This window comes from Sporobolomyces koalae, assembly GCF_050403365.1.
Source record: "Sporobolomyces koalae JCM15063 DNA, S_koalae_JCM15063T_v1_ctg10, whole genome shotgun sequence".
NCBI lineage: Eukaryota > Fungi > Basidiomycota > Microbotryomycetes > Sporidiobolales > Sporidiobolaceae > Sporobolomyces > Sporobolomyces koalae.
The window spans coordinates 453,309-481,284 of NW_027481761.1; the positions used below are offsets into that span (position 1 = coordinate 453,309).

The 27,976-nt window shown below is 56.1% G+C and overlaps 9 protein-coding genes across 9 annotated transcripts; 3 read left to right on the forward strand and 6 right to left on the reverse strand.

Moving 5' to 3' along the window:
- Positions 1-309: 309 nt before the first annotated feature.
- On the reverse strand, positions 310-2,281 carry JCM15063_001583 (uncharacterized protein; the record flags this gene model as incomplete). Its single annotated transcript, XM_076677846.1, has 7 exons — positions 310-368; positions 462-582; positions 659-1,384; positions 1,470-1,607; positions 1,682-1,802; positions 1,875-1,999; positions 2,108-2,281. 7 exons carry the CDS (start codon positions 2,279-2,281, stop codon positions 310-312), a joined length of 1,464 nt encoding a protein of 487 aa, XP_076535170.1.
- A 755-nt stretch (positions 2,282-3,036) lies between these two features.
- Positions 3,037-5,208, reverse strand: ALG2 (GDP-Man:Man(1)GlcNAc(2)-PP-dolichol alpha-1,3-mannosyltransferase; the record flags this gene model as incomplete). Its single annotated transcript, XM_076677847.1, has 5 exons — positions 3,037-3,761; positions 3,838-3,956; positions 4,023-4,635; positions 4,859-4,984; positions 5,097-5,208. The coding sequence occupies 5 exons, from the start codon at positions 5,206-5,208 to the stop codon at positions 3,037-3,039; spliced, it is 1,695 nt and encodes a 564-aa protein (XP_076535171.1).
- A 169-nt stretch (positions 5,209-5,377) lies between these two features.
- Positions 5,378-7,404, reverse strand: UFD1 (polyubiquitin-binding protein UFD1; the record flags this gene model as incomplete). The annotated part of the gene is made up of 7 exons (XM_076677848.1): positions 5,378-5,786; positions 5,859-6,320; positions 6,409-6,539; positions 6,610-6,734; positions 6,813-6,845; positions 6,918-7,326; positions 7,402-7,404. The coding sequence occupies 7 exons, from the start codon at positions 7,402-7,404 to the stop codon at positions 5,378-5,380; spliced, it is 1,572 nt and encodes a 523-aa protein (XP_076535172.1).
- A 300-nt stretch (positions 7,405-7,704) lies between these two features.
- Positions 7,705-10,644, reverse strand: JCM15063_001586 (PRP4 family serine/threonine-protein kinase; the record flags this gene model as incomplete). The annotated part of the gene is made up of 10 exons (XM_076677849.1): positions 7,705-7,737; positions 7,816-7,992; positions 8,075-8,222; positions 8,295-8,370; positions 8,439-8,553; positions 8,628-8,919; positions 8,993-9,255; positions 9,318-9,727; positions 9,795-10,210; positions 10,289-10,644. 10 exons carry the CDS (start codon positions 10,642-10,644, stop codon positions 7,705-7,707), a joined length of 2,286 nt encoding a protein of 761 aa, XP_076535173.1.
- A 503-nt stretch (positions 10,645-11,147) lies between these two features.
- Positions 11,148-13,925, forward strand: JCM15063_001587 (uncharacterized protein; the record flags this gene model as incomplete). The annotated part of the gene is made up of 9 exons (XM_076677850.1): positions 11,148-11,288; positions 11,359-11,493; positions 11,560-11,763; positions 11,822-12,103; positions 12,162-12,566; positions 12,638-13,264; positions 13,335-13,538; positions 13,608-13,730; positions 13,800-13,925. 9 exons carry the CDS (start codon positions 11,148-11,150, stop codon positions 13,923-13,925), a joined length of 2,247 nt encoding a protein of 748 aa, XP_076535174.1.
- Positions 13,926-14,867: 942 nt separating this feature from the next.
- Positions 14,868-17,920, forward strand: JCM15063_001588 (uncharacterized protein; the record flags this gene model as incomplete). Its single annotated transcript, XM_076677851.1, has 10 exons — positions 14,868-14,938; positions 15,004-15,066; positions 15,159-15,809; positions 15,874-16,340; positions 16,402-16,917; positions 16,980-17,118; positions 17,177-17,309; positions 17,375-17,658; positions 17,722-17,767; positions 17,834-17,920. 10 exons carry the CDS (start codon positions 14,868-14,870, stop codon positions 17,918-17,920), a joined length of 2,457 nt encoding a protein of 818 aa, XP_076535175.1.
- Positions 17,921-18,161: 241 nt separating this feature from the next.
- On the reverse strand, positions 18,162-21,196 carry TSR1 (small subunit rRNA maturation protein TSR1; the record flags this gene model as incomplete). The annotated part of the gene is made up of 6 exons (XM_076677852.1): positions 18,162-18,341; positions 18,411-19,061; positions 19,132-19,920; positions 19,991-20,431; positions 20,491-20,713; positions 20,778-21,196. The coding sequence occupies 6 exons, from the start codon at positions 21,194-21,196 to the stop codon at positions 18,162-18,164; spliced, it is 2,703 nt and encodes a 900-aa protein (XP_076535176.1).
- Positions 21,197-21,594: 398 nt separating this feature from the next.
- JCM15063_001590 (uncharacterized protein) lies at positions 21,595-22,700 on the reverse strand (the record flags this gene model as incomplete). Its single annotated transcript, XM_076677853.1, has 5 exons — positions 21,595-21,951; positions 22,019-22,079; positions 22,146-22,456; positions 22,534-22,576; positions 22,651-22,700. 5 exons carry the CDS (start codon positions 22,698-22,700, stop codon positions 21,595-21,597), a joined length of 822 nt encoding a protein of 273 aa, XP_076535177.1.
- Positions 22,701-24,279: 1,579 nt separating this feature from the next.
- On the forward strand, positions 24,280-27,649 carry JCM15063_001591 (uncharacterized protein; the record flags this gene model as incomplete). Its single annotated transcript, XM_076677854.1, has 3 exons — positions 24,280-24,502; positions 24,585-24,764; positions 24,825-27,649. 3 exons carry the CDS (start codon positions 24,280-24,282, stop codon positions 27,647-27,649), a joined length of 3,228 nt encoding a protein of 1,075 aa, XP_076535178.1.
- Positions 27,650-27,976: the final 327 nt, after the last annotated feature.

The following is a 27,976-nucleotide window of genomic DNA, read 5'->3' on the forward strand; positions in this document are numbered from 1 at the left end:
AGATGAGGAGAATCGCGCGAAGCCGCAACCTCGGCTGTGCGGCGAGAAATGGAAATCAGGATAGTTCTCCTGGCCTGCTTCGAGGTTGGGTGCTGCGAACAAAATGATGGCGACGAAAAAAGATAGTCGAGGGGCTGGCGCACATGACTGATTGAAAACCGGTGCAAATGAGGAAAAGGAAAAATGTCGTGACGATGAGCGTTGAAGAGAAGTTTCGTTTAATACTGAGAGAAGAGAGCGAGAGATCGAAGTTGTCCGTGGTGAATAATAAATCAAGCGCGAAAGAGTCGACGCTCGAGAGAGAGACGTCTAGTCAACGCGCTCGCAGCTTCCCTCCGAGGTTTGGATGAAACCGGTCTGGCACGAGCCTGTTTTATTCCGAGTCAAGATACCGTCGAGTCAGAACTGGGCTGGACAGGAAAACGCAGGGAAAGGAGACAAGGCAGAGAGTGACGACTCACGGACGACGCAACCACCGCGAAGGCAGGCGACACTCGAAGCTCCGACAATCTCGAGGCAGTTCTTGGCATCGTTGGTAGTGTTGCATCCTCCGCACTCGGTCACATCGTCGAGGCGAACGCACTGGTGTGTTGCAAAACAGACGAGTGTCAGTCCCACGTGCATTAAACACAAACTGGATCAAGAATCGGTCACGTACAGAGAAGTCACCAAAGCTGCCAGACGGGCAGGTCCTCTCGTCCTGGGCGCAAACGTCCGAGAAGACGAACTCTTCCGCAGCGCGGCGAGCGACCTGGGAAGGTCCAACCTTGCCCGGTCCACCGTACGACGCCGAGGGTCCAACCTTGGTCGGGCCACGCGAGTGCGGGAACTCGTCCGATCCTCCTCCCGGAGCGGTCGTCGGCGAAGGTCCCGATCCCGATCCACCTCCGGGAGCAGTCGTCGTCGGCCTGTGCTCAAACGCAGGACGCGACGACGGGTGGTGGTGGCCGGCCGAAGTGTGGTGGTGGTGGTGGTAGTCGTCTCCTCCGCCCGATCCACCGTGGGATCCGTGGTGGTGGTGCGAACCGTGGTGCGAGCTGTGCGAAGGTCCCGCCTTGATCGGGCGAGAAGTCGCGGGCGATCCCGATCCCGGCGCCGACGCCGAAGGGCGGTCGTGGAACGGAGGGCGAGACGAAGGCGAAGGCGAACCCGAGTGGACGTGCGAAGGGTGGTGGTGCTTGTACGAGTACGTCGTGGTCGTGGGCGACGATCCGGGAGCGGTCGTGCCGTAAGTAGTCGTGTGCGCGTTGTGAGGGTGGTGGGGAACAGTCGTGGGCGATCCCGAGGGTCCCGAGGTGTGCGAGGGACCGTGCGAGGCAGAGTGCGACGCGTACTCGCGCTTGGCGAGCTTGGTGCAAGCTCCACCCGGAGTCAAGAAGTAGCCCTGCACAAACGCGCAACGAGGTTTACGAGACGAGTCAGATGAGATGGCGCGCGAATCACTTGGAAGAACCGGCAGAGGTGCTCACCTCGTCGCACACGACTCCGCACTCGACCTTCTCGTTGTGCGAGAACGACATTCCGAGGAAGTCAGGGTCGACCGCGACGCACGTAGCGCGTCCATTGACGGGAGCAGCGCAAGCCGTGAAGTCGGCGGGGTTCGAGTCCTGAATCAGGCCAGAGTCGCACCTCTTGTCAGTATCATTTCGACGCGAGAATTGGAAACAGGGCGTGTCCTCACCGATGCGCAGCCACACTTGGCCTCGCCGTCGATCGAGACGACACCGATCGCGCCCTTGTCCGAGTTGAAGCAGTCGTCCTGGTCGACGACGACCGAGTTGACAACGGTCGTGGGGCAGTCGCTACACGGGTTCGACCTCGCAAATCAGCATTGGGAAACCATCAATCACGTTGCTTCCGAGAGTTTCACTCACGCTCCCGAGCAGGAGACGACACCGCAGGAAGCGGCAAAGCTGCCAGTGTCGAGGTTGAGGACCGAGTTGCACACTGATTCTCCGTGCGCGCTAACCTCGCAGGGAGTGAACTCGGGCAAGTTGTCCTGTGCGGAGGAAGAGCGAATCAGCGCAACTCGGAAGCCAGAGAGAATAATGATCCAACATTGACGCGTCGGAAGCTGCGCGCGACAGAGGGAAGATCTGCGACGTACCGAGGGGCAACCGCAGTGGGTTTCGACTTCGCCGTTGGCGAGCGTGACCCTGCCGATACCGACGAGGCCGTGGGCGCACGCGCTGTTCGGGAAAACGGAAGTCGACACGACCGAGGCGTACACGGCCGGGATCGACAAGAGCGCCGCAGCAGAGACGAGCGACAGACGGAACATGGTGATATTCGAGTGGGTAAAACGAGTGACGCAAGGCGCAGAGCCGAATAGGTGAGAGAGTGTTGTTTGTTTCGGAAGTTGCGGGCGACAGAGGCAGCGGCGGAGAAGAGTCGTGAAGCCTGCGGACTAGCGGACGGGAGGACGAGCTGGATAAACGAAGGTGGGTAAGTCGGCGGCGGACGGGTCGGAGAGGCACGAGAGGGACGAGGTGATGGAGAGCGGGACGAAAGGAGGGGGCCAAAGTTGATTGACCCGGCCGGGCGCAAAAACACGCGCGCCCGCGACAAACAAATCGCGCGCGGGGCCACGATCGCAACAACTCAAAACGCGTCTCAGGCTCCAGCTCCCGATCCGAAAATATGGGCTCCAAGATTGTTGTGCTTCGATGCAAAAACAAGGCAATTCCACCATACTTGTTCAGTACGTATGTATACTATACAGCGAAGCTTGACGAGATCGAAAGCGGGCTCATGAGAATGTACCGATCGCTGCGCTAGGCTCGCTGACTCGAGCTCACCGCGGGAGATTCCGTGGCTCTCAGTGTTTATCGTTTTGTTTTTCGCGCGCACTTTGCACGCTTGGTCCTCAGTGCACTCTTTGCACAACTTTTTGGCCGTTCTCGTCGCCGTTGCCGATGCGGCATTACAGTCGGATCGAGTTGATCCCTGACATCTCACTCTCTCTCTCTGAATCTCTCGAGATTGCTCGACGCTCAGCTCTTCAAGTTGCAACCCGATCAAAATTACACGTGCAGCCTAGTAGTACGATCCTACGAAAAGCGCAGCAATCATGCTCGCGAAACAGATGGAGCCAATCGTGAAAAACGCGATCATTTTCTTGAACCCAGTTTCGTACGGGATCGGGTACCCGATACTTCCCGCATCGATACACGCACGCTCGAGTGATTCACCCAACCGTTCTCGTGAGAATACGTTCTTGACTCGTTCGCGACCGGCATTACCGATCGCGGTTCGAGCGGTGGGAGAGAGTTTCACGAGTGACTGGATCGCTTCGGCCCACACGTCGACTTTGTTTGCCCTCAACAACCCAGTAGTGTTGGTCGTAGTCGATCCCGAATCCGAAGTGGTGATGGATTCCGGTAAACCTTCGTCGACGACGGTTTCGGTCGGTCCTCCACTCGTCGTCGCGATGACCGGAATTCCCGAAGCCATCGCTTCGAGCGGTACGATCCCAAAGTGTTCGTACATGGGAGTGTACAACAACGCGATGTTCGACTCTGCCGACAAGAGGTACGATTTTTGTGCCGAAGTCATGTTGAGCAGGAACAGGATTTGGGGGAAATCAACTCGAGTCGGAGCCTGTGCCGAGATCGTCGGTCGACGACGCGGTGCTACCGTTTTCGTGATGGGCGAGAGGGGTGCTGCAGAGTAAGTGTGTTGCGAGATCTCGTACTTGGCCGCGAGTTGCTGTAGCGTTGCGAGCGTCATGACATTGTCGGGCAATCGTGGGTCGAACCCGCCTATTGTTGACAATTTCGTCAGGCTCAAAGTCATCAAGAACAAGAATGGTGCATTCGCATTGATGTGAGAACGTACCGGCAACGATCAGGCGCAGGTTCGGGTGGTCTTGGCGGACTTTGGCAAAAGCTTCAACTGCGAGGGCGATGTTTTTCTTGCCCTCGAACCGGTTGATCGACAACAGAGTTGGCGTCTCGCTAAAGATCAAAAGTGACCCTGTCAGTTTTCCATCACAGGTTCAGTGAGGCACTTGAAATTCTCACCTGACCAGCCATTCATCCTCACTCCTGGCAGCCGCTTTCTTGGCAAACGCTTGATAGTCGACCGCCGGGTACACCGTGCGCGGAATGCGTTGCAACTCGCGAAACGTGCTGCGAAACACTTGCGAGGTAAAGTCCGAGTTGACGAGGATCTTGTCACTCTCGCCCGTCGTCATTTCCTCGACCGTGTCGATCGGGATTCGGTAGAAGGCCGAGATTTCGCCTCGGAGTGAGAACCCTTTCGGTCCACGCGGATCTCGCACGAACGTGGCACCGGGCGCGAGGAGCTGGTCTGGGAAATGACAGTAGAACACGACGCGGTTGAACCCGAACCAGCGGAGGAACGGGACCGCGGTCGACAGCTGGTCGACGACGATCACGTCAAACGGTTCGAGCTGTCTTCGGAAGGACCAGTCGGCGGACGAGATGAACGGGATGTCGAGCGGAAGGACAAAGGCCTGGAAGAAGATGGTCGACGACAGGTGGAAGAAGAGGGTCGCGAGCAGGAATTGGGCGACGAGGTGAAGCTGACGCAAGATGGCACAGACGATCGTGAACCGGCCCAAGAGGGAACGCGGGAAGATCGAGTTGCCGAGGACATGTACATTGAGGGATCCTATCGAGACGCGACGAACGATTCAAGAATCAGGTCAATGCTCGTCGCTCCAAGCTGTTTTTGGACTCTGTCTCGTTCCAAGTGCCTTGCTGTAGGTATTATGAGAACGCAAAGATCGACACGCGCTGGTTGCGCTGGTTGCGAAAGTCGGCGCGAGACTATCGAGTTCGTGCGCAGCAGTTTCTCCTAGATTCGGAACCATAGATGAGGGGGTGAGACCTACCGTTACGTGTCTCCTCGAAGCTGCGACCAGTATTGCCGTCTTCGTGGTAGCTGGTAAAGATCTCGACGTGGTGTCCTCGTTGTTGCAGAGCGAGCGCAGCATCGACCACGAGTCGTTCAGCACCACCTGCGCGCCGCAACTAGTCAGTACCAGAGAGCTAATCCGAGGACACGACTGAGCAGACGAGCTCGAGTTCAAGCGTCAAAGTGGATGAGAACGGGACGATGTGGGGACGAACCTAAACCGAGATCGGGATGGATGAACGCGACTCGCAGGTTCGGGGGCAGCTCGAGAGGCGGATAGGCGGCCACCTGCTCAGCATGCGTTGGGGTCTGATCGGGCGGAAACATGTCGAGTCGACTGATACGAACCGCTGATCAAAAGTTCGCGTGCGACCATTCCCGAAGCTTCGAATCTATTTGAAAACTGATTCACAAACGATTGCAAGGGGAGGGTACTGTATTCAAACAAGCTACATTTACTAGACAACCGCACGAGCCGCAGCAGCATTCAATCGAGCTAGTCGATCACAATTTCTTCCACCTTCTTCTTGTTCCCGCCCAGCGTGTTGCCCGCGCCCGAGAAGGGTACCGCGGACCCTTCTCTCGTCGCTGCCGAGGACGCGCGATTCGAACTTGAAGCTGCCGGCGCACCGGCCGGACCTCGTGCTTCCGCGCTCGCTCCTCCACCTCGTGCAGCGCGTCCACTCAACGTCGCTCCCGTCCCCGAAATGCCCGCGAAAGGTACCATGTCGGCTTGTGCCTTTTCGGCTTGTTCAGCGCGCTGAGCGACTTCAGCGGCCGATCCAGGTGGCGGCAACGTGTTGGACAAGTCGTAGCCAAAGAACAGGGTACCGAACGGCAGGTTGAGCGCAGCTGGTACATGCCGAGTGCCGAGTTGCGTGTCGGCAGTCACGATCCGAGGTTGGCTTGAATTGAGAGATTACAGCAGATCCAGGTCAATGCGAGTTCAAAGCTGTACGAAGGAGAGATGGGCTCACTCGGTACGAATGATTCGAGATCCTTCGTCGACCTGTTCGATCGCTTTGGCTTTCACTCCCTTGCCTTTGACCCTGCTGCCCTTGAGGTTGTTGCCGCTGCCTCGGAACGCCTCGAACGCTGGCGTCGGTTCGTCTGTCTCCTTCCCTTTGCCTTTGCCTGCCGCACCCCGCGTCGGCGTACTTGTGCCGCTACCTTTGCCATCGACTTCCTGGACACCCTTCGTGTCGATTCCTAGCTTCTGTGCCATCGTCGGTAGGTCGACTCCCCTCGGCTTGTACTCGGGTTCGACGTAACCTACTGGAGGAGCAAAGTCGACTTCGAGATCCGTGTCGACGACCGAAATGGCCGGTCCCGGCGGCGTGATCTCCATAATCAACAGTCGGAACGTGAGTGACTGATACGCCACTTCGATAATGTCTCCAGCCGACAAGCACGCATAGTTGACAATCGCCTTTTCGAGCCTGTTGATGAGAGCAGAGACCGCGATTTGTGAGTCACGACCTCACCGTGATGGTCAAAATGCGCGGATCGCCGGTGGGAATCACTCACGCCGCTTTCGGGTCACTGATTTCAAGAAAGTCGACACTCTGCGGTTGCAGCTTGACCATCTTGCCCTTGGGGTAACGACCTCCGACAATCCGGATTGGGTCTCCCTCGTTCAAGCGCAACTGATCCATAATCTGTCCATTTCTCTCGAGTCAGGACACGCTCGAGGGAAGGGAATCTCATTCTGAGCAAAATCAGACTGACCCATTGAGGCAAATTGACGCAACCTTCATCTGCGATGAATTCGAGAACACCGACGTGGGTGTTGAGATCGGGAATCTTGGGGTTGGTAATCTCAAAGTTGATGGGCAGCTCGATATCGAGTTGAGCTGCATGAGCGCACAACGTGTTTAATCACACTCTTGCGTGTTCAATAGGAGAGAAGAGAGAGAGAAACATGGACGTACTGAGCTCTTCGAGAGCCGAAGGCGGCATAACAACTGAATCCGACAGTACGAAAATCAGCAAATCTCCTCTTGCGTTTTTCGCGCTCAAGACTGGTGGAAACTCACTCTTGCCTCCAAACATGAGGTTCTGACGTCCACCACTGTAACTCCTACCTTGTTGCACTTCGAGGATCGCGGTTGAATACGCACGGTACTGACGTCGGAACGCACTCGCAGGAGGTCGTGCGAACGCATGTCCTCCAAACCCAGTTTGGAACGCGTTCGGGTTCAAGAACCGTCTCACTCCTCTCGATCCAGCGGGACCGGCCGCAGCGGCGTACGGATCCAATTCGTCATCATCGTCCGAACCTGCTCCTCCTCCTCCGAGAGGTGGCGGTGGAGCTTGGTACCTTCGGATTGGAGCAGGTTCGGTAGGTCTCGATTGTTGAGGTGGAGCTCGAGGTTGATCTTCATCGATGAACAGGTCCGAGTCGTACGCGTCTTCGTCGTAATCTTGAAACTCTTCGTCAGAGGACTAGCCAGATCGCAAGCTTCTCTGGTCAGTCCATCGCTAGCTAACAGAAGGCAGCTCGAACGAGCGAGAGCTCACCATGTTGATAGGCTGTAGAGAAGAGATCAGACAGACGTAATGACGGAAGCGGATCTATCTCTTCCGATTTCATGCAAGGCGCGTACAGTCGCGAGATGCTCCAACCAGGTACACTCACGATACATGGCTATTTAGGTATTCCAGGGAAAAAGAAAGCGGAGAAAGAAAAAGTCGCATAATATACTTCGCCTATTTACACAGTTCTCACCTGGCGAGCGAGCAAGCCAGAACTTGTTGCACTTGACTGAATTGCGAACAGACAGGACAGTATGTAAGAGATGCTAAGAACGAAACATCTGCTTCTCATCCCCGAATGAACGGATGCGCGAGAAGATCCTGACACGGCAATAAAGAAGAAACCCAGATTGTCAGTTATCCGTGAATCCGAACGAGATTCCTGAATGGTTGACTCACCCTGGGCAAGGGTCGCTTCGATGGTTCGAGACTCAACATCTTGTCGAGGAGGTCGACAAAGTTGCTCAAAAGCCTCACTTCGTCATCCTTGAGGTTACGCGTCGTGCCGGACGGCATCAACCTCGAACGCAAGTCTGAAGGAGGTTTCGAGGGAATCTGTCGAGGCGTGATCGTGTCCTGTTGAGCAGACATGGCAGGCATAGGATACATGTCAGCGATAGATACGACCAGTTGCAGACAAAAGGGCGAAAGAACACACGTTCTTCTCGTGGGACAGGAAATTCTGGTTCTCGTCAAAGTGTTGATCGCCGAACCGCGCTTTCTTGATCAATTTGTTCGGGATCTTGCCTTTGGTCTCCATCATGAGCAATAGCATGTGATTGTTGGTGCGGCCGGGGAACAGGATCCTGAACACGAGAAACCGGTGAGCATCCAAGATGAAGGAAAGAAGACTCGAGAACGGAGGAATGTCGACTCGCTTTCCAGTGTACAGCTCGTACAAAGTACATCCGATTGACCACACATCGAGTGAGCAATCGTATGGCAAGCCAAGGACTGCGAGGTAGGACAGACGAGAGTCAGCCCAGGCGGATGCATGGAAGAAGCGCCGCAGAACCACGTACTGATCTCAGGCGCACGGTAAAACCGCGAAACGAGGTACGGCGTGATGTCGTTCTCGCTCGTATCTGATGCCGAGCCCAAGTCACAGACCTTGAGTGTCGATTTCGACTCGTTCACCTGTGGGAGAGGCAGATCTGCAACGTCAGTGCGGCTCCAAATCAGCGGAGGTGCGAGTCATCTTCGGTACTGACGAGAATGTTATCGGGCTTTAGATCAGCGTGCATGAGCTCGCACTTCTTCATGAGTGCGAGCGCGAGGAACATCTGACTCGCATACGTTCTCACCGCCCTCAGGTTCAGACCAACATCCTTTCCATACCGCTTGACGACCTCTCGCAAGTTCATGCTGAGCGACTCGAAGACGAGACACAGGTGGCCTCGGTGCTCAAATGTACGCAAGAGGCGGATCATATGTCGCTTGTCTTCCGGATCGGCGTCCATCAACCGGCGCAGGATTTGAGCTTCCTTCAGGCCGGCCTTGAACCTGTTTGAGTGGCTCGTCGCCGTGTCAGTCGAGTGCATCGATCAAATCGAGAGCCGAAAGGGTGTACGCTCACATGCTCTCCTGGCTCCTGACCATCTTGATAGCGACTTCTCGGCGGTCTCCATCCGCGTCCTGATAAACTCCCTTGCCTTCCTCTCCCAAATCTTTCGCTTTCACGACACTCGAAAACATTCCTTTCCCGAGGTTCGCCTGCACGAGGTACCTGCCCCCATCGAGCACTTCGCCGAGAATGACTTTGTAGTAGCCTTCAGCGTCATCGAAATTGTCGGCCAAGAGCGATGGGTTTGTTGACACATCGACAATTCGATTAACGACCTGCAGGCAGTCATGGTCAACCTTCAAGATCTCGTAAGGGAGAATGCCGCAAGTATACTCACTGGAACTGCCTTTGTTTTCTTGCTTCGCTTCTTCTTTGGCTTCTCCTGCTCGGTCCCGATCGCAAACATGTCGTCTTCGTCATCGTCACCGTCCTCCTCTTCGTCTTCTTCACTTTCCTCTTCGATCTCGATTGTCTTTCTCGATCCTTCGAGTCGTTCCATCCGTTTCTCGTCCTCACGACGATCGAAATCGGGATTGTAGTCGGCAGCGCTCACTTCAGGTTCGTCCTCGCCCGTAATGTCACTCTTGTGTACGACGTTGCGTAGAGACGCATCGTCTTGAGCTGCTGCCTTTTCTTCGCCATCCTTGAGCAGCGTGAATTGGGCCAATTGTGGAGTGTTTACGGACTCAACCGAGGTCGCGCGAGAAGGATCCGTCGTGGTCGAAGCTGAAGCAACTGCCGCTGGATCTGTTCGTCAACATCCGAAAATCATTATGACAAGGAATCTAAGCGACGCATGGGCAGAACCGCTTACCTGATTCGAGTTTCGGCCGCTTCGCTGCCCGCTCTTCTTCCGGACCGTCCAGGTCGAGGGTGTTTTCGCGTGTGCTTGCAGCCGTATCAGCGCCAGAGCGCGACGGAACTGTCGCTTCTTGCGGCTTGTCCTTGGCATATTTGGCCAGGATCTCTGCGCGTTTGCGTCGACGCTCTGCTAAGACTTGTTCAGGATCGGGTTCCTCTACCGGGTCCAAACTGAGGGGAGTCGAATCCACCTCGGTTGGAACACTTACGGACGGTGCTGCACCAGGTGCTGCAGACGACGCGCTAGTACTCGGTCTTGACGGGTGAGGTCCGGAAGGTTCCTGAAAACGCCCCGGGGAGAGTTGGCGGTAGTGATTCTCAGGAGACCGATACTGACGCGACGGAGCGTCCGAGTAGTTGAGCATGACCCTGTACAGATCGAACACTGGGTCAGTCGGCCTCTCACGCAGAGTGTGAGAAATGGGGCAATAGACACAGGGTACTCACTCTCCCTCTTCCCGCCCCGGAACGTTTCCGTACGCAGGCTGATGTGATGGAGGGTGACCCCTCGGGTAATCGTCGCGAGGCCGTCGGTCAGAGTATCCTCCGCCGCCGCGATACGAGCCTCGTGGTGGCGCTCGGTAGCCCCGACCTCCCGATTGATCATGCGGCGGTGATCTGCGGTCGTCATGCCTTGCAGTGTTGTAGCCCCGAGCGCGGTCGTCGCGGTAGTCGCGGTGGCTGTTCCTCACGTTGTGCTGGTCTCGTGCAGCACTGCCGCCACGGCGATCGCGCTCCCACCATGGTTCGTCGTCCCCTTCAGGATAGTTTTCGCTGCGCTTGGAAGGTTGCGAGCTAGACATTCGGTACGTGCGAGAGGATTGAGCAGCGAGAGAAAGGAGGAGCGGGGAGTGTGAGTACAGCGCGGTTCTCGGGCTTGGGGAAACGTTTCGAGGGCCAAACCGAGGATAGTGCTCGTGATGCCTCAGGTCTTCGTGATCGGGCACGTCGTGGAGTGAGGTAGAGCGAGAGTGACGGTCGGCACTTCGTCTCATCAAAGTGTTGACGACATTGCACTCGTCGCATCTCTCTAGCAGCAAACCGACCTACGAGGACGCTAGGGGCATCTCGGAAGATCGCAAGGGAGCAGGCAGTTCTGGTCGAAGAATCAACGACAACATCATTGAACGCCTCGCCAGCCTCGTCTCGAACAGCACTTGGCGCATCGAGCGTGCCCAGCATCGGAATCGGAAGAGCTACATCGATCGATCCGCTCGAGCGAAGTATGCTTGGATGTTGCTGTCCGAGTCTCGTTGATGCTGCTCGCGAATGTCGCATTGACCTTTGTCTGTGCACCCAGGACCAAATGAATACCCTCGATGACATCCCCGACAACGAGTGGGTCGACTGCAAAGCCGCATTCGATGCGGCCCTCTCGGATCTCGCGATAGGACAGCTCGTGCAGGATCCGCGCTACTCGATGATGGATCTCATGTCTGCCATCGAGGCGAGTCCATGCCGCGACCGACCCGTACCTTTCCACTTCCTGACACTTTCGGTTCTCTTGGAACGGCTAGATCAACGACCCGAGAACCGACTCGTACGTTTCCGCACGACAGCACACGCGAACGCACCTCCCCGAATTCGATCCCTCCCGAACTCTCGACGCACGCGAAGTCCTATGGGTCGTCGACGAGCTCATGCGTCTAGAGGTACGTTCCTTCCGCCTGATAAGAACCGCACAACCCAGTTCCGAGAACTGAAATGGCGATTCTCAGGCCACTTTCCAAGATGGACAACCCCTCATGTCGACTTTGTGGAACTGCAACTACTTCAGGATCCCATCCTTGACACTTCTTGCGTCAACTTGTTCGCAAAGGCCCGTTGATTCGATCCAGGACGTGCTCAGAGCCATGTTGCTCGCAATCCTCAAAACGCAAGAGATCGTTTGGGAAGAATGCTGCAAAGGCCAGGTGTACGAGGTGAGGCCCCATCGATCTATCACATTCCTTCTCCGCTCCATTGACCCTGCTCGTCTAGCATGAGGATGTACATCTCGCGTCTTCGACTCTTTCCTTTGATTCGCTCATGGCCGCTTGCTACCCGAGATCTGGGACGCACTCGCCTTCACCTCCACCGTCTCCCAATCCTCTCCTGGTCTCGGGTCAAGAAGGAGCTGCCGCTGCGCCCCCACGAGACCGGAAAATCTCTATCGACGATGTGCTCAAACTGCTAGACGAGGCATCGAATTGGCTCAAATCCCAAGCATCAACAAATCAAACATCGATCGAGGATCTCACGCTTCGTGTCATGTTGCGCACAGTGAGCATTCGAGATTGCCAAACACTCTACAGCTCAACGACTGACACGTGTGACGCAGGATCTCTTGTATACTTTGGCATTGCTAACCTTTCCAGCCCATACGACGCCCTCTCAGATCCAGAACCACCTGGGCCGAATGTCGAGCTATTTGGCCCGACTTCCGACTGCGGCCACGGGCAGCACAGCTTCCGACTTTAGCCCTCCGCCATACCTCGAATCGATCTTTTCTCCCTCGCACTCAGTTCCACTCCTCGCCACATCTCAGCCGCCACGACTGATTGATCCGATACCGCTAGGAGAAAGCTATGACAAATTTGTCAGACATCTTGTTGCGGAACTGAAGGGGTTGTGCGAAGTGTGGGACGGATGGAGAAGCGAAAAGATGGGATATAAACAGGTCAAAGAGTACTCGCGCATGATGGCTCGCAGGGAAGTGTCGCCGTACCTGAGGAGCGTACACCAAGTACGAGCTCAATTTCCTCCTGTGCGCTTGCCGCCTGTCACACTCACCACTGCGAAAATCCTTTTTGACAGACCGTCCTTGCATCGACACCTTCGCACGTATTCTCTGTCTCACCCTTGATACATCTGGCCACTTCCTTCCTGTCGACCCTCGCTTCGATCCCGACCAGTTTCTTCCTCATCGAGATGTACGAGCTGCATCAAACCGAATCGGACTACTCGGCTCCGGCTCACGTCGCGTTCGCGTGGCTCGAGAAACTCGCGCAAGAGCTGTTACGCACGAGCTTGCCGCTCGCCGGTCAGAACCGAACGCGACAATTCAGGTGGATTCGGAAATCGATCTCAACCTGGATCGAATTCCTCGCAGAAACCCGAACGATCCTACCCGGATTGGAATCGATGACCGATGCGGACGATACTGTACTCAAGAACAGGATCGAATCGATCGAGATGGTCGTCCGAACGAGCTTGCTCGATTTGATCCTCGAGAACGTCTGTTCCGGGTTTGAAAACGTGATGGAACTGTACCGAAGCGAAGAGTGGGATCGGGTTTGGTTCGTCGTGCGGGAAATCGCGAGGGAATTGGAACTGTGCTGGAAGGACCTCCGAGACCATGCGGATCGAGAACAGAAGGGATACCTCGAAGCGAGACGAGCCGAAGCGAACGCGATTGGCCAAATGGCGCGTGCATCGATCATAGTGAGTACCGCTGTCGCAAGTTTGTCAACGCTTGCTCTACTTAATCCACAATTATCTTTTACGGCGATAGCTTTCGATCCTGTTCCCCTCGCCAAAAACAAAACATTCGTCCCCGTTCCTCGCTTCAGTTGTGCTGGACCAGAACAAGGTCGATCGAGGACGGTACGCACAACGGTTCGACTGGATCCGAGCCGGCGAATCTGGAACGATCGTCAAATCTCGGATAGGGTTCGACACGTACTCTGTGAATCTTGAAGAGCTCCGTTCTAGAGATGTGCGTGTTTGATTTTTGCTCAAGCACAATGTCCGCCGAGCTCACCACAACGAATTTTCCCGATACCAGCGTTCGTCTCTTGCGCAAGAAGGTACTTTGGCATTGAATCAGGCAGTCTCCGCATTGACAGCGATGGGCACTGTCCCTTTGGCAGAACGAGGCTGCTCAGTGCGACCAGAATTCGCTCTGAGGGTAAGTCCCCTTGCGATCTACATCCCTTGAATCTGACTGACGTGTTATCACTTGCGGTAATGAAAACAGAATCTTGCATCTCTGCGGAGAACGGCGTTTGCAAACCAACAAAAACTCGCGTCGGTTCAGGATTCACCAGTGTCCGAAACACCTTCGTTCAAGTGGGATCACCCGTGGTTCCCGACCTGGCTGTAACCCGATGAGGTTGAACTGGCAAATGTTGTGGGAGTACTTGCATGCAATGCTGCGATCCAGCGAAGAATCCTGCGCCTCTCAATCTCACACCTTTGGCTCACCGTCACCGCATCATAAGGAATACACGAACTGTGTACGAGAGTGTGTGAATTTGTTATAAGCTGATAGATAATCTACGAGTGGCCCCCGACATCTTTTGACTACATTGATTGACCGGGCTCGAGGCCTAGCTCAATTTCTACCGATCTGTGGAAAGAGCTTCGTGCGCTCTGTTTGGCCCGAAGTAACCGGTCAATGCAGCGATCTCTCTGCCTTTGGCCGAGGACAACTCGCAAGTATTGCGTGAGCTCGACGGCACTATCCGGACATGGATCAGATGCGGGACATGCAGTGGCGGGCGCTACTGTACACCATTCGGTTCCTTCGGAACCTACTCTCAGTTCGAATCGCGAGAGTTCGCTGGGCTTGCCAATACTGCTGGGCTCCAAGCGCATGCTCGGTGCTGCATCGAGAACACCGGGACCCTGCGCCGGCAGCATGCCCCGCAAATTACAAGTTATCAGACTGGCTCGCACCTGCTTTCGTCGGACGGACGCTTGAGCACTCATTGACGCTAAGCCGCGTTGGGAACGATCACGGCGGTGGCGAGGCGAGGACCACTTTGCACTTTTGAAAGCGAAATGTTTACTTTCCCGTTCGAGAAAGGTTTTCAAGGAACGCCTCGCATCTCGATCAAGCTCTCAAAAGAACATTACGAAAGTTCTTTCCTTCTCGAGCAATGCACAAGTGACATTACAGACCCCACCCGCTCGGCCCCGGATTTCTAGAAAACCCCCGGTTCGCCGATCTTCCGAGGTGCAGCATGGAGCTGCAAGGTTCGCTCCTCCCGCCGCTCTTTCTCTCATTCTTTCGACTTTCAAGAGACTAGGCGTTTGTTCAAGCATGCCGGTCATGCAGACTGCTCTGGTAGCGGCGCTTCTGGCTGCGAATCTGGTCGAGGCGTTCTGGCGATTGTGAGCCCTCTCTCCTCGCGGCTCTCATTCCCCTCGGATGGATAACTGACTAGTTGTGCAAACAGACCATGTGGCAACTCGCTCGTGATTGAGCGTGCAGACACGATCGTTTCGCCGTATCAAGTCTCGTTAGTTCACCCAACTTCTCATGCACGCGACGCGCTTCGAAATCTTTATCGCTGATCCTCTGTGCGCTTCCGCTGCTTCTTTTTGACGACAGTGGTCATGTGCACAACATTCTTGGTGCGAGTAACTTTGCGCTCGGCACCACCTTTGAGCAACTTCGTGCATCCGAATGCACGAGCTGTCTTGTCAAACAAGACATGTCAAACTATTGGACCCCGCAAATGTACTTTCAATGGGCGAACGGCTCGTTCACTTCGGTCGATGCCGTCGGCGGAGGCTTGATCTACTACCTGCCGCGCTTTCATCCCACCGACAAGACGAACGTGACCGCTTTCCCCGACGGCCTCCGCATGCTCACCGGCAACCCGTTCAAGCGTTTCTACGACGGCTCGAGCGACAAGGACCAGGCGATCGGTTGGAACTGCCTCGGCGCTCCTGTCTCGGCGACTCGCCAACCTTACCTGCCCCCGTACAACTGCCCGAACGGTCTCCGAGGAGAGATCCGCTTCCCGTCGTGCTGGAACGGCAACGATCTCGACTCGACGGACCACTTCTCGCACATGGCGTACCCTATCGGTGGCGAAAGTGGACCGTGCCCTTCGACTCACCCGGTCCGCGTCGTGACCCTGTTCTACGAGATCATGTGGAGTGTCGATCCCTGGAACTCTCGCAGGAGTCAAGCGCTCAATTCGACTCAGCCTTTCGTCCTTGCTATGGGAGACGCCACCGGCTATGGCTATCACGGGTGAGCCTCGATGTCAGTTCCGTCTAGACTTCTTCAAGCTGACCTCGCCACACGAATCTCACAGTGACTTCTTCAACGGCTGGGACCGTCAAGTGCTGCAAACGGCCATCGACACTTGCACGAGTGATTCGGGTATCATCGAGTACTGCAAGGTCTTTGACCTCTACAGCCCCGGCCACAGCTGCCGCAAAACACCTGACGTCAACGAGCAGGTTCTCGGAACCCTCGCGACTTTGCCTGGTTGCAACCCGGTGACCGGCTTCAGCAATGGCTACGCTACCCCGTGTAGCGGCTCGACCCCTCCTCAGATCTACAATCAGACGGCTGCCTACAACGGTTCGGCTCCCCCTGTCGGAGCCGGCGTCAACCCCAACGATCCGACCGTGCTCACTCGCTTCAAAGACTGGACTTACCAAGATTGCTACTCCGACCTCGTCAACGGTCGCGCTTTGCCTAATGGTCTCTCGACGGTGAACGGAACTGTCGAAGGATGTCTTAATGCATGCGCGGCGAAGAACTACACCTACTGTGGTGAGTCGCACCATGCGCTTTGTCCCTGCTTCGATTCTATCTGACGGTCCTGAGGTTCTAGGTGTCGAGTACCACGGAGAATGTTGGGGTGGCAACAGCCTCGGCGCTGGATCGACTGCACTCGGCGCCGGTTCTTGCGGATTGACCTGCCGCGACAACCCCCTGCAATACTGCGGCGGGACTGGTGGACCTGGAGGAGCGTCGTTTGAACTCTACACGCGACCAAACTCGTCCGCAATCTCGTCCGCATCGTCCTCGGCGAAGACTTCGAGCGTGCCAACTTCGACATCTTCCACTTTGGTCGCTTCCACCACTGCAAACTCGAGCACTTCGAGCGCGATCGTTTGGACGCCGGTCGTTACCTCCTCCTCTGTCGTCCGCTCGTCCGCTGTCGTTAGCTCGTCCGCCGTCATTAGCTCTTCTGCAGTCGTCAGCTCTTCGGTTGCCTCCTCGACTCCCATCTCGAGTGCTGTCTCCTCGTCGACGCCTGCCTCCTCTTCGGTCGCGTCTAAGACGACCTCGAGTGCTCTCGCGTCAGCCACTCCGACTAAACTCACGACCAGCCCGGACTGGACCTGTGAGTTTTGCTCATCGAAGAATCTCGAGAGATACATACTGATTCTGTGCCGTCTGTTAAAGACAAGGGCTGCTACTCCGATCTTGTGAACTCGGCTCGTTCGCTGCCCAACTCGCTCACTTCAAACTCGACGGTCGAGGGATGTCTTGCTGCAGCCAAAGCGCAAGGCTACGCTGTCGCTGGGCTCTCTTACTACGGAGAGTAAGTCGACCCTAATTTCAGGAGCTCGATTGCAAAACTGACCAGCTGGCACAAACAGATGTTACGCCGGAGCGGCCATCTCGCCTTACAGTGGTACTGTTGACGCTTCTCGCTGCAACATGCCCTGCAAGAACGACAACACAAAGACGTGCGGAGGCTCTTCCGTGCTGGACGTGTATCAATCCGTTCAGGTACATCATCACTATTCCCTACTCCTGAAAGGAAGGAGGCTGATCAGTTCTATCTTATTACGCAGGTCGCGCCATTGACCGGCCCCAAAGACCTCACGACCTACGGTAGCTGGACATACGACAGTTGCTACAAGGATCTTGTGAACCAACAGCGCGTCCTTCCGAGCTCGACAGCGGTCGCCAACTTCACGATCGAGAACTGCCTAGACGCTGCTGGCGCGCTTGGCGCCAAGGTCGTCGGCTTGTCGTACTCGCACGAATGTTGGTACTCCACGACCGACATCGCCTCGAGCTCGTACAAGATCGACGACACGAACTGCCGATTCGTCTGCCGTGGAAACCCCAACGAGTACGTTCCTTCCACGATATCTTCATAGCCCGCGCGTTGACGTCAATCGTTCAACTTTTGCAGAGTGTGCGGAGGCAATGCAGCGCTTTCGGTTTGGCGACTAGGATCGGTAAACTATTTCTGCAGCCTAATCCACGCTCGCAATTCTCTCTGACCATGGGGCTTGTCAACTTAGAACACTGCTGCTTCGCCGCAAGCAAAGGGCTCGTCCAGGACTACATTCAAGGACCGAAACAGCCGTCGTGCTAACCGGCGATTCTAGTTCCAGGCGTCGTGATAACCTCGATTCGATGTTGGGTTTCTGTCTTTTCTCTCTCGGTGAATATCTAGAAATAACTTTGTACGTCTCTGCAAGGACTGGAAAACAATCGGATTAATGTGCATCCGAGCTCTGGTTTGTCGCTCGACAGCGCCCTAGACGAGAGAAAAGGGAGCAACGATCCGAAAGTGTATAACAATGCAGTAGCTAGCCAAGGCCCCCAAAAAGCTTTCCAGAGACTTGATCACCGCATGACAGAGTCCCCAGCGACACTCTCCCGCTCAGCAGCATGCGCCTGAACGTCCTCCTTCGAAACGATTGCGAGAGGTTTGCCATCCCATACCGTTCCCCATTTCGGGAAGCACCGCTTGTAGAGGGTGAGACAGATCGTGTCGAGTTGCGAGATCGGTCCGTCGAATCCAGCCTGCACATGTCCGATCGAGAATTATTTACGGGTCGAGGGCAGGCAGATTGAAAGGAAGAGAAAACTAACCTTGAGGTAACCATGAGTTCCAAGGGGTTCTCGGATGTGACCGATCCGACCACCTTTTGTTCGGAGTTGCACAGGCTTGAAGTACTCGACATCTTCTCGGTTGAAGAAGAGGTATCGGATCGTGGCAGTCTTCTTGTGCACCTTGAAAGGGTGACCGGTCAGGATCACTCGCTTGGCGGTGATCCGTGTCGGGTCCGATGCGAGGAGAGAGCCGGTTCCAATCAGGTGGATACCCTGATCGGGTGAAGGGTTTGGGTCGGTGGGCGACGTTGTCGGCACACGAAGCAAGAGCGAAGGCGACGAGCCAAAGGTGATAGGAAGGTAGCAGGTAGCGATTGTCGCATGAATACCGTGTCGGAGGAAGCGTTCGAATTTGTGCACATTGTTGCTGCCCTTGCCTCCGTTGCGTACGGTGTGTTGACTGAAGATCGGGTTGATCTTGAAGCGACGGAAGCCTTGTTGCAGGACGAGAGGATCTTTCGATCGCACAGTATCACTGTTCTCGGTGTTGCGCTGCACAGTGAAGTGCATGATCGAATACTTGTGCTCGTGCTTGAGGAGGCCGAACAAGACGAAAGGATGGGTGGGGTTGTGCTCCTCGACGACTCTCCGCGGCACATTGGCGAGGTAGACGAGGACGCGAGTTCCAGCCTGCGAACGCGACGGGGAACATATCAGTATCTCGTTCCCAGGCATGACACACACGCAAAAGTGGGCTTACCTCCGCGCCTTCATCCTCCTTCAACCGCTTCTCCATTCTCCGTCCCATACCTTTCCAGTCTTCGAGCATGAAGCACCGTCCATAGTCTCGGGGAAGCTCCTCATACGGGTCCCACTGGCTTGTTCGGAAACTCTTCAGTCCACGGTAGCGAGCGAAGCGCTCACGCGCAGGCATGTGAAGAGGCGTGTCGACCTCGTCGGGGAAGTCCAGGTCGTCAAGGTTGGCGGCGTTCCTCGCGGCCGACCGGGAAGCGAGATACTCCTGCAATTGCGCCTCCTCCTGCTCCGGCGAGAGATCCGCGAATGGCTTGGTCGAAACCGTGGCCGTCTCATCCGCGATCGTATCGACGAATTCGGTCTCCTCCTCCTCGGCATCTTCTACGGCAGCACCATCTTCTGTCTTCATGGCCTCGTCATCCGAGTCAACGCCCGAATCATCGTCATCTTCGTCATCGATGATCCAGGCCGCTTGGTAGGCACTAGTTCCCTTTGCCACCTTTTTCAGCTTTGGCGTCGTTCCAGGTAGTGCCGGGGGAGGCATCTCAGCTCGGTCCCGGGCTGCAAGCGCTGCAGGCGCCGAAGCCATCTCTTCCTCCGTTGGCCAAGTCTGCTCATCCATACCGAACTCGTCGTCGTCGGGAATGTTGGTCGAAGCGAGAGAATCGGCATCGTCATCCGGGATCGACAAGGGGTCGTATGCACCCGAATACGAAGCCGTCGAGTCAAGAGCCATTGACAATGCAGCACTAGCGGCACGCTTGTTGGGGCGAGCAGAAGGAGCGGTGAGGATCTGCACATTAGGGAGGGGCGTGAGTAATTTGCGGCGAGCAAGGCGTTGTCCAGGTAGCTGTGAGATATACCTTATCAATCTTGAAATCACCGTATCCTTGCAAGTGAACCAGGCGATTCGCATTCATCTGGAGTCCCCGCACGACACCCTCAACCACGAGGGTGCCCAATTCTTCGCCCTCGAATCCACTGGGCGCATCTCCGTTCTCGGCAGTTCCAGAAGTCTCGTACTTCTCCCAAGCAACGCGCTCAGCGAGGACTCGTGGCCGGTTCTCGCGCCATCTGAGGCCCTTTGGTGTCTTCTCACAGAGAGATCGGATGATGAGAGTGGCTTCAGGCGAAGGCGTCGACACAGGCGTGGCGGAATCATCCTCCATCGTGGAAGATGGCGCCGCAGAAGGTGTAGACGAGACGCAGTGGATCCGGTCGACAGTCGGGAAGAAATGAGTGAGGAAAGATTGCAGAGAAGCGCGAGTCGAAGAAGCGAGAGTTTGGTTGCCTCCAGGAAGATCCTATTGAGGAGAAACGTCAGGACAGTCCAATTTGTTCTAGCTGCGCAGACAAGACAGACCTTGACGACTCCCAGGACACCACCTGCATGTCCACCTACGCCTAGACCCGTCAGGGACCTCAGAACTGTTTCTCCTTGCTCTGTTACTTCTTCCTCGCTCGAAAGGGCGATCACGACAAAGTCTGCAGCCGAAGCCCCATCAAGGATGGGAAAGAGAGATTCTGGGGAGGAAGCGGGAGGAAGCAGAAGGAATCGAAGTGATTGATTGTGGAATTTGGGCACGCTGCAAGCAGTCCCAGACGATTCAGCTCGTCACGCTCGCAGCATCTCCATAAAGGATGACTCACTTGACTGATCGGTACCCTTCCACACCCTCGCACTCGCTTCCGATCGAGTCTGCGAGCTGTTTCACAATCTGCTCCGCACTGACATCCTCCGTCATGGGCACGACAGCGACGACTCGCTGCACTTTCTCGCCATGCTTGTTCTTGCCATTGAAGATCGACTTGTTCTCTTCGAGCAGTTCCCGCTTCTTGGCGAGGACCTGCTTGGCGTGATTCTTTCGGTTGACCTTGAGGTTCTTTGCTTGCACGCTGGTGCTCGCCGCTCTGACAGCGCGACTGACTGGATCTTTGGTCGCTGGCCTATGCGTGCGTCCTTTGGCCTGGTCGCGCAAAGACGATTTTGTCGAATGTTTCGATTTGAAACTTTTGTTCGATTGCTTGCCGTGGGCACGATGCGAGTGCCCTTCCTGGTTGGGTGCCATCCTGAGAGCTAGTTGAGAGCTCTCGCTAGTCGACAGTCGGCTTCCGAGTGATGGTGGCGCGGTGGTGGAAGCGAGTACTATTCTTGATCAACTTTCATCAAACTTTCACCAAACTTGCGTTCTCGCTCTCATCCTCCCCTGACGGGAAAGCTCTCTGTCGGCACCTCTGCGTGGCCACCACTTGAACTCATCGGTCAAGACAGGATCATCATGAAGAAAGAAAAGAAAAAAACCAGGCAAAAACGTTTCATACTACCGAACACGAGAGCTACGAACAGCTTGGAAGCGGACAAAGAAATAGAGTGTGCCGACGTCAAAGAGCGAAGCCATGATCAAGATCGGAGCCAAACTCCTGGTCCGTCTCGTGAGCCTTGTCCGACATCCGCACAGAGTGCCGCTCAGTACATCGAGCCTTGGCGCGAGCTGGCACGCCTCGACCTCGAAGCGCGAGAGGAAGACCTTGCGAGACTCAAGGACTCGACAGCGGGGAGCGAACCGCGGCGAGAGCGGTGCGAGACCGAACCCCTGCGAGGCGGAGGCGCGTCGAAATCTTCCTCTTCAGAGGAGAACTCGTCGTCGTCGTCATCATAGTCGTAACGGCGGCGAGACGAGCGCGACGACGAGCGCCCAACGCCTCCGTAGCCCGAAGCGCGACGGGAGCGGCTCGAGGCACGACGGGTCGAGCGCGCGTAGCCTCGGTCGAGGTACGCCTCGGGATCAGACTCCGAGTCGTCGTCGGGGTTGATGCGAGCGAACTGTCAGAAACCAAAGTCAGTCAGGGATTCCCGAGTAACCAGGACGAGCGTGGCGGCACAAGCTCACCGAGTTCTCGCGGTCGAGCTTCGCTTGGTTCGAATCAAAGACGACGGTGATAGGCCAGAATCTGCAAAGAGGGTCCATGGAACAAGTCAGACTCGCTCAGTTCCGCAGGTCCAGAAATGAAACGAACCCTTGGATTGAGACGGTGAAATGCCTCGTGCCGTCGGCCTCAATGCGACTGCGGATCGGGACCCAGTGGGACTCTTTATCGAATCCGACGGGAGTGATGTGAGCCGGCATGTCGGGAGGGAGGGTGCCGACAATCACATGGACAAAGGGATCAATGGGCGAAGGTTCCTCGTGGAAGAACTGGACGACCGAGCGGTGGACCTTGCGCACGCCTTGCTGGCCACAGAACTCCTCCGAGTGTGCGGCAAAGTTGGCTTTCTCGAGACCGTGCTGGAAGCGAGCGGTGATGCGCTCCTCCGACCTGTCCATGTCCTTGAAAAGGAAAAAGCGAATCGAGCGTCAGCACGGATCCCGTTCGGACACCAGATGACCGAGAGTAGGGGGCGCACCTGTAGGTAGCCGAGAGCCTCGAGTCCTGCCTTGAAGTCGGGGCTGTGGTGAGGAGCAGACGGTTAGGTCAGCCCACGATGCCAGCAGTATACAGAAGGCCAAAGGAATCTACAGACTGTTCGGCGGGGTCAGGGTTGACAGCAGCGGGACCGTTACGAGGCGACATTGTGATAATGGAAGCTCTGAGGCTCCACGGGGAGGACGAGGAGAAGAGAGGTTGAGGTAGTGAAGGAAAGGAAAGAAAGAGAGAAAGCGTCCGTGGGTTCGAGTAGCATGGACTTCATCCGCGGTACAGTCGGATCTCCGGTAGGCTGTACACTGCTATTCTTGGGACTTGGCGTGTGCGGAGGAGCCGAGCGCCGTCGCCGTCGCCGACCACGGGTCTTTGCCTCGACAAACAGGGGAGTGACTGTTCCGGCTGCTGTCAAACCCTCTACAAGACTCGCCGAGTTGTGATTTGGTATCTCTCGAGATCCAAGTATAGTGTAGGTAATCCTGCAATGATTGGGAGTACCACCCGGAACTTTCTGTTGATGCCGCCCTTGCAAAAAGCACAGAGCTCCGTTCGTCTCGGCATCGCTTCCACCGAATCCGAGGAGCGCTCGGGCACCCACCAACGAGACTATGTCTGCACGTGGTAAGAACGGACAGGAGCCACGTTTCGGACTCGCTTGGTCTCCTTTGACTATCGCCCGAGCTCGCGGGTAAGCCACGTCAGACTTCATGTGGATCAGCGAGGCCTCACCGTCCCAGTTGTATCGATTCAAACGTATACCGGCTTTCATTGGTCATGTAGGTCAGTATCTTGATCGGTTGATTGCTATCGTGCGCCACGACAAACTTGCAGCCCGAGTAATCGTGACTTTTTCTCGCAAGGTTTCCTGCTTGCGCACGGTAACGTGCGTTCGCGTTCAATCGACAGCTAGGAGATCGACAGCATGGAGGAGCGATCTCACGAGCCGGTCTCGAGCAGAACGCATGAGCGTGGTAATGCGCAGGACGATGCGTCGGGTCCTCGCCGAGCAACGAACGCGCTGCGTTGGCAATAGCGCTCCATGCCTCATAGAAGACCTTCATCCGCTGGTGAGTAAACAGTGTACTCAAGTTCGCCGGAGCGATCTCAGACCTCCGGGAGTCGCCTTCCATTAGGAGCAGGTGGGCTCTCGATCCCAAGTAAGGAAGCGGAATAATGAAATTCATTTCTTCGCCGATGTTAGGAACGCGGGCCTACTTGCGCTCTTGTCTCTTGCTACCATCTCAAGACTGGTCGTAACAGCGCCCAACGGACCAACAAAAAGGAAAAAAGAAACGACCGACGCGCGACCTGACCCCTAACTCTCTTTAAAGTGCTCCTTTAAGCCTAGGCACGCCCTTTCGCTTGACCTGTTCATCAGTCTCCGTCTCCGGCTCCCATCAGCACAGCCGCCCAAGCTTGCCACTCACGCTCGTTATACTCACGCCACACGCGACAAAAGGAAAATCCGGTACCCGTTTCTCACTCAACACCTTCGACCGCGTCGCAGCCCCCTGGCGCATCTCATCATCTCCCTCTCTGCACACCGTTCCGTGGCCACGCCGCGACTGTACTCTGTTGACGCGTACGGACCGCCAAAAGACGCGCTGTGATGGACGAGCACTCCATGGCTGGCGAGGATCCCGACTCGAGCCTGCCTTCGCTGTTCCCCTATGACAGCTTCCCGATACCCAGGGGCTTACATTCGGTATCGAACAGCTTCAGCAGCAGGATGGGCACTTCCGATCGTGCTGACGAGGTGGACAACTCGACAATCTCGACGCCCAAAGGCAAAAGCCTCTTTGGCGACAACCAGGACACTCTGAAGCGGCCTCGCACGGATGACACAAGTCTAAGCCTTGCGCCGGCCCTCCCCGTTTCTCCTTCGAGTTCCGACTCGGCGAGATCTTCACCGTCAACTTCGCCGTCGCGCGCGCGTCGAGGAAAGACTGCAGGTGAGCACATTTTTACGGCGCCCTGGACTTTGAACAAGTAAATAACATGGCCGGTGATATTTTGCAGAGCTACGACGCTTAGCGAAACAGCAGCGAGTGCGAAACTATGGTACCGGAGAACTCGAAATCGCCTCGCACCGAACCAGTCGGAGTACTCTCGCTTCGTTCAGCAGCACCGGAGACTCTGTATACGAGGACGCTGTCGAACCCGACAGTGATGAGGCCGAGGAGGTACTTTCCGAGCTAGACCACACAGAAGGCCGTGAGTGGGAAGCCGCTCAGCCACGATCGCGTCCGTGACTCACACCTTCTCTGAACGCAGCTATCGTCCTACCTCCACTCGAAAGCTCAGAACTTCCAGATACACCTCCTGAGCTAGACATTGCCGGCCAGGGCTCGCGTTCTCGTCAAATAACTCCGCGGCCGACTCAGCAGTCTCCCAGTGCCACTATGCTCGCTAGCCCGATACCCCTCTCGCCAGAAGCAGTCGCGCGCCTAGACGAGCACACACTGTATCAGCAGCGACAAGTCGAGTTACAGGCTGAAGCGAGAAAGAATCGTGGTACTCCGCGACGATCGATTTCGTCTCTCCCGACTTCCCCTCAGGACAGGCTTCCAGCCTCGTTTCGTCGTCACTCTGGAATGATTGTCCTTGCGACAGCACCTCCGAGCCATCCCCGCCGCGCATCCATTTCGCTCGCTTCTTCACCTCCAGTCTCTGGCAATCGACAATGGCATCCGAAGCCGCTCGTTTTGACTCCGGCCCGTACCGTGTCCACCCCCCTTACGACAGACTCGAGTCTCCTGACGAGCCCCAAGCGGCACATGTTGACTTACGAGGGCTCGCTCGATGGCCATCTACGCACGCATTCGCGAGGTTCAAGCTATCACGACGGGACCATACGTACCGTAACGCCACTCAGTCCCAGCGCGTATTCGGCCAGCAGCCGCTCCGTCTCACCTTTCCAGTCTTCGCCGAGGCGGCTCAGTGGCAGCAGTGGCAATCCCAAACGACGTTCGCTCGGCTATGTCGGGTCACAAGCCGATCTCTTGTCCTCCTTTGGCAAGCGCGCGATCGGACTGGGACATCGACCTCGCAGCGCGAGCGAGGATACAGGAGTGACCCGTCTCACAATCGATAGCACGATCTCACGCTTTACGGCCGATGGCGAGACTCCCGCGTCGAGCTCGAGTGGCTGGAGCGACGAGGTCAAGACGAACCGATCGAGTCCGCAGCTTGATGACAAGGAATGGGACCAACAATGGCAAATGAACCGCTCGAACGGGACGCCTCTCGAGATGGTCGCGGAGGTCAGTGTCGGCGATATCCACCAAAATGATCTTCCCGACCGAGCTCTTGAAGAGCAGTCAGTTAGTTCGAAACCCGACATGCGAGAAGAACCCTTACGCTTCTCGCAAGACGGCGCTTCGATTGCACCGAAGGTTCGATGCCGGGCTGCAACTGATGATCGCACGAGTGTCGGTTCTTCGGGATCCGAACCCGTTTCTTTCGTCGAGCCCGTGCTCGCAACACCCAGAACTTTGTCAGCAGCGGCCATGCTGCGTCGTGGCTCTGTGCCCCCGACGCCTCCGCCACGGTTGCCCCTGCCTCGAACGCCTTCCTCAACGGATGATGCAAAATCAGCACCCAAGAAGCGTACACGTCCTGAATACGAAGAAAGACGTAACAGCGATCGTCCCTCGTTCGATTCAACGGCCCCCCGCGAAGACACTTCGAATATGCCCAAGAGCCCAAAGAAAACGACCGCCTCTCCACGTCGACCGATTGTTATCCCGTCTACCACTCCCCGCTCAGCGGCTGCTCTCGCTCGGAGGACAGCGCGCCTGTCTCTCACAGACCCTCCAGTACGACCGCCTATCCCTGAAAAATTCGACGCTTCGATCCCGAATGACCCCAACCAGCACGATGCGAGATCCCGAACTTCTTCCTACGCTTCGAGATCGAGCATCGCCCCTCCGAGTCAAGACGGCGACGTACGAGTGAAGCAGCCTCTGTCCCCTCTCTTGGAGTCTTGCGCGCCGATCGGATCCCCCAGTCTCTCGCAATACCAGCCCGACAGCCAACGCTCGGTCTCACGCACTTCGCGAGCACCGAGTCGAGCATCGCATATGTCACCCCGGATCTCGATCGGCTCGACTTTCGCCAATGGGTTTGGCGCGACACGTAGGGTGGACTTTGAGCCCCGAGATCCCAGAACGCGGGAGGAACTCGATGCTGGACAGGGCTCGTACCTCGAGGTCCTACTGTACAGTGAGCCGCCTCCTAGGCCCGAGCGACGTTCGACTCGATGGAGCACGATGTCCGCTGCTACATCTGCTACTTCCAGCACCAAGGATGCCGCTCCTAGTCCGTTCATCCGCAGCGATTCACCGACCACGAATTCGCAAGACAAATCCGGGCATACTTTTGCCCACAGACTGTTCAGCGGGTTCCGAGGAAAATCGTCCTCTGACAAGGACAGGCGCTCATATCAATCAAAATCGCGCCCGTCGAGTCTCGCCAGCCAGACTATGCCCCGGTCAGCGCAACCGCGACCGAGACCTATCGTGTCTGGACCGCTTGAACTCGAGAACGCCGAACTGGCGCGAACCCTGCAGGCGCGCGCATCGAGACAGTTCTCGAGCTCAGCAAACACGTCGAATCTGACGGTCTCGTTCGCTGCTCCCATCCCAGTCATGAAGAGCTACACGTCGCTAGCTCGTGCCTACGAGGAGGAGGAGGAAGTTGCGCCAGTCGACCCGAACCAGTCTCTCAGCCACAGTCAATCCCATGCATCCCTCGATACGGTCGATAGACCTGCTCCCCGTGCTTTCGCCCTTCCACCGGGACTCGTGCGAACTAATGATGACGACAGTCCTCCGCCGCCGCCACCTCCGTTCAAACCTCCTCGTTCGCCGCTACGACCTGTCTACAATTCGGAAGTCGAACTTCTTCATCCTCCTTCCGCTCGAGCAGTGTCACCGGTACTCTCGTTCAAATCGTTCCCTTCTCCCAACATGTCGTTCGAATCGAGCTCGGTTCGAACCGATTATTCGCGCGCCCGCTCCTCGTCCATGGGACGCAATTCGTCGAGTGAACCGATCGGAGTTCGGGATGTCTTGCGAGGACAGTTCCTCGAACGTTGAACGTCATCATTGTGAGTGCCTCGTCCTAGCGAGCAGAATTCCCCTTGCTGCCGGACACTCATTCCACCATCTTCTATCTCGTAGGTACAGGTTCTGTATTCACCGCAGCGATGGTTTGTATCAATACCTTTGTTCCAGCATCGGGTGTATCGTTATCTTTCTGCTGGTTTTTTCTGGGTTCGGGGAATTCGCGTCATCTTTTCTCATTGTTGTAAACTTTTCATGAATTTGAACTTGTACCTCTCGCGATCCTGTTCGTTGAACTCGTAACGTAATGGTCATAAAAGGTTCCGAAGACAAGCTACGAGGTCGAGTGTCCAATTCAAA